This window comes from Ostrea edulis, chromosome 7, assembly GCF_947568905.1.
Source record: "Ostrea edulis chromosome 7, xbOstEdul1.1, whole genome shotgun sequence".
Classification (NCBI taxonomy): domain Eukaryota; kingdom Metazoa; phylum Mollusca; class Bivalvia; order Ostreida; family Ostreidae; genus Ostrea; species Ostrea edulis.
The window spans coordinates 29,615,805-29,618,324 of record NC_079170.1 but is presented as its reverse complement, the minus strand read 5'-3'; the positions used below and the strand labels follow the sequence as shown (position 1 = coordinate 29,618,324).

Sequence of the window (2,520 nt, the reverse complement as noted above, 5' to 3'; positions counted from 1 at the left end):
TGATTCTAAGTGCCTGCAAAATATAGGGATATTGTGATAATTTCATGCACTGTTCGAACCTTTATGCCTAAACTGTTCATTTGATTTTGACCAAATCATTATCAAATTATGAAATACAAACACCTCTAGAATGTCAACAAATTGTTGGATTCTGCAATCACTTTAACGTTTCCTGAAACCTCCCGAGGCATCACAAACTTTTCCAACACACTCTATGTTTTGTTGTGGAAGAGAAATAAAACAAAACGAATGTTTATATTTTGGACCACTTTTATTTTTTAATGTACTCATTAGTAAATAACTGTTGTCCACGTTCTCAACCGAAAACGTACATGTTATAAAAGTACTTCCATTTGCTAGCTAAGCGACCAGAAGCACTTCTACTTTGTGCCGCCTCCCGATCAGATATAACGGCTCGCATGCATACATCAGACCCGCTGCTAAATTTCGTGATTTGCTTCAGTACATCTTTTGCGGCCCAGGCATAATGGATCAAAACCACATTTTCAGTTCTAACTTTACTTAATTTATTCTTGTAGTGGGTAGTATTGATTTTCTGCTTGTCCTTTGCTACGCTCGATGTTAACACATTTCTACCGTCCATGTCTAAATAGTCGTCCCCTCCACACAGACTAAAGTCATGTCCGTTTTTCCCAGTCCAGGATTTGGCCATTTTGTTGTACACAATGACGACCCAGTCTCTCCAGTAATATTTTTCTGAATAAAATTCATACAGTCGGTCTGCAAATTCTTTGTTACCATCATCTTTGTATTGTGCAGAAAGATCTTTTAAATCTCTAAACCTCTGGTCTTTCCATGCATCAGTGACTTCCGCATCCACACTTTTCACTTTCTCTAAAACTTTCTTAATGTTTTTCTCCCATTCTTTCTTTTCCATTTTATAACTGGCCTTTCTATTGGTCAGTTCTAGAAAAGCTAAGTTGACTTTCACAGCGGTCACAAGGAGTCCAAAGCATCCCGCCATTACCTTCTGCATTTGCTTCCGATCATAGTTCGTATATTGCATCGCTTCTTTCGGGATATTGTCAGTAAAAGATTGCTGTGTCATTATACCATTGTATATTTTTTTCGCTGCATTTTGATAACTAACCTTAAATGACGAGATGAATCGAGACTTCTGACCCTTAACGGCTTCTTTCGGAGCTTTCATCAACATGTGAAGGCGGTATGACAAGGTATTGACGTTTTGTTCAATAGCTGAAAACTGTGACTTGACTCCTTTTGATTTGATTAGATTAGTAACTTCTCCGAAAAGCCTCTCCATATTTCTGAAGTTGGAATCCACCCTCGAAAACTGCTCTTTCAAGAAAGTTAATGTCGGATCTTCTTGTTTTGGAAGAAATAGAGTTAAGAGATCCATGAGAGGACCAATGGCTGCCAGGAAGGGAGCAACAGCGCCCAAGATTTTTGTGAATTTGGAAAGGATCTTAACGCCAGATACGATGTCAGTAATGACATTGGCTGCGTCGATTCCGGTCTTCACAGCGTCAGATACTTCTTGTACATCGTCCCCGACGTCCGCGTGAAGATCGCTGACCAGAAACAGCAAGAACACGGACAACAAGAGATGTACAATCTTCATGGTTGTTGAGCTGAAGTACAAGTACAATGTACTCTTAATACAAAGCATTTAATCAAAGTATTAATGCATATACTTAATCAAATTATTGCATATACATTGCTTTGACAGTTTGCTTCATTAGACATTCCTTCAAGACAAGTTTGCTCAATAAAATACAATGTAATGATCAGTTTGACAGAGGATACATTTCGGGGGGGGGGGTGCACCTTAAAACCTGAAAGATACAGCTTCAAAATGTTTTTTAATATTTTCACTGTCCAAAAGCAAATTTATAAAATATACAATATCGTGAAACATTTTCTCAGTTCATAAACCAGATCAGATTGTCGAATAAAAATGGCAATTCTTTTTTAATATTTAGAAATGCTGTTAAATAAGAACAAGATAATTCATTACAGTCTCCTTTAAACGTTAGAACTTTGAAGTATTACTTATAAACAGTTTACCAATATAAAGAAAACACGCTTTACTCGTTTGTAATATTACATAAATTCGCCTTTCATATGCAGAAAAATAAAACGCAAATTGAAAAAAAAAATATTCAATGGTATTTTACCTCTGTACGTTAGGATTTTACCTTCATACACCACGTGACTGGTAAAGAAGGGGTGATGTTACCAATTACCAGAAAACGGTATTTATATAGCAAAATTCTCAATACACTCAATGTGTTACCATATACTGCTAACAAAAGAATTATGTTTCATGTCCCTGTGTCGATATCATAGCAAATAAGAGCATGTGTCATATTCATGTATACCGTTGACTTAATTCACTTTTATTAAAGGTTTTATTCCCGTTTTTAGCAAGTACACGATATTTACATATGTCCATCTGCACAAACAATATTAATTCATTTATGTATCTCTAATATTTATATTAAATTTAATGTTTTGTTAGTGGTAGTTTTACACTGT

At 35.8% G+C, this 2,520-nt stretch overlaps 1 protein-coding gene across 1 annotated transcript; it reads right to left on the bottom strand.

Moving 5' to 3' along the window:
- Nucleotides 1-247: 247 nt before the first annotated feature.
- LOC125667558 (uncharacterized) lies at nt 248-2,238 on the bottom strand. The gene is made up of 2 exons (XM_048901103.2): nt 2,160-2,238; nt 248-1,613 (listed from the first exon to the last, which is right to left on the bottom strand). Exon 2 carries the CDS (start codon nt 1,601-1,603, stop codon nt 317-319), a length of 1,287 nt encoding a protein of 428 aa, XP_048757060.2. The 5' UTR covers nt 1,604-1,613; nt 2,160-2,238; the 3' UTR covers nt 248-316.
- Between the last annotated feature and the right edge of the window lie 282 nt (nt 2,239-2,520).

What these genes read in the sequence shown, in the direction of transcription:
- LOC125667558 (XM_048901103.2), bottom strand. Translation starts at nt 1,603, where the DNA reads ATGAAGATTGTACATCTCTTGTTGTCCGTGTTCTTGCTGTTTCTGGTC.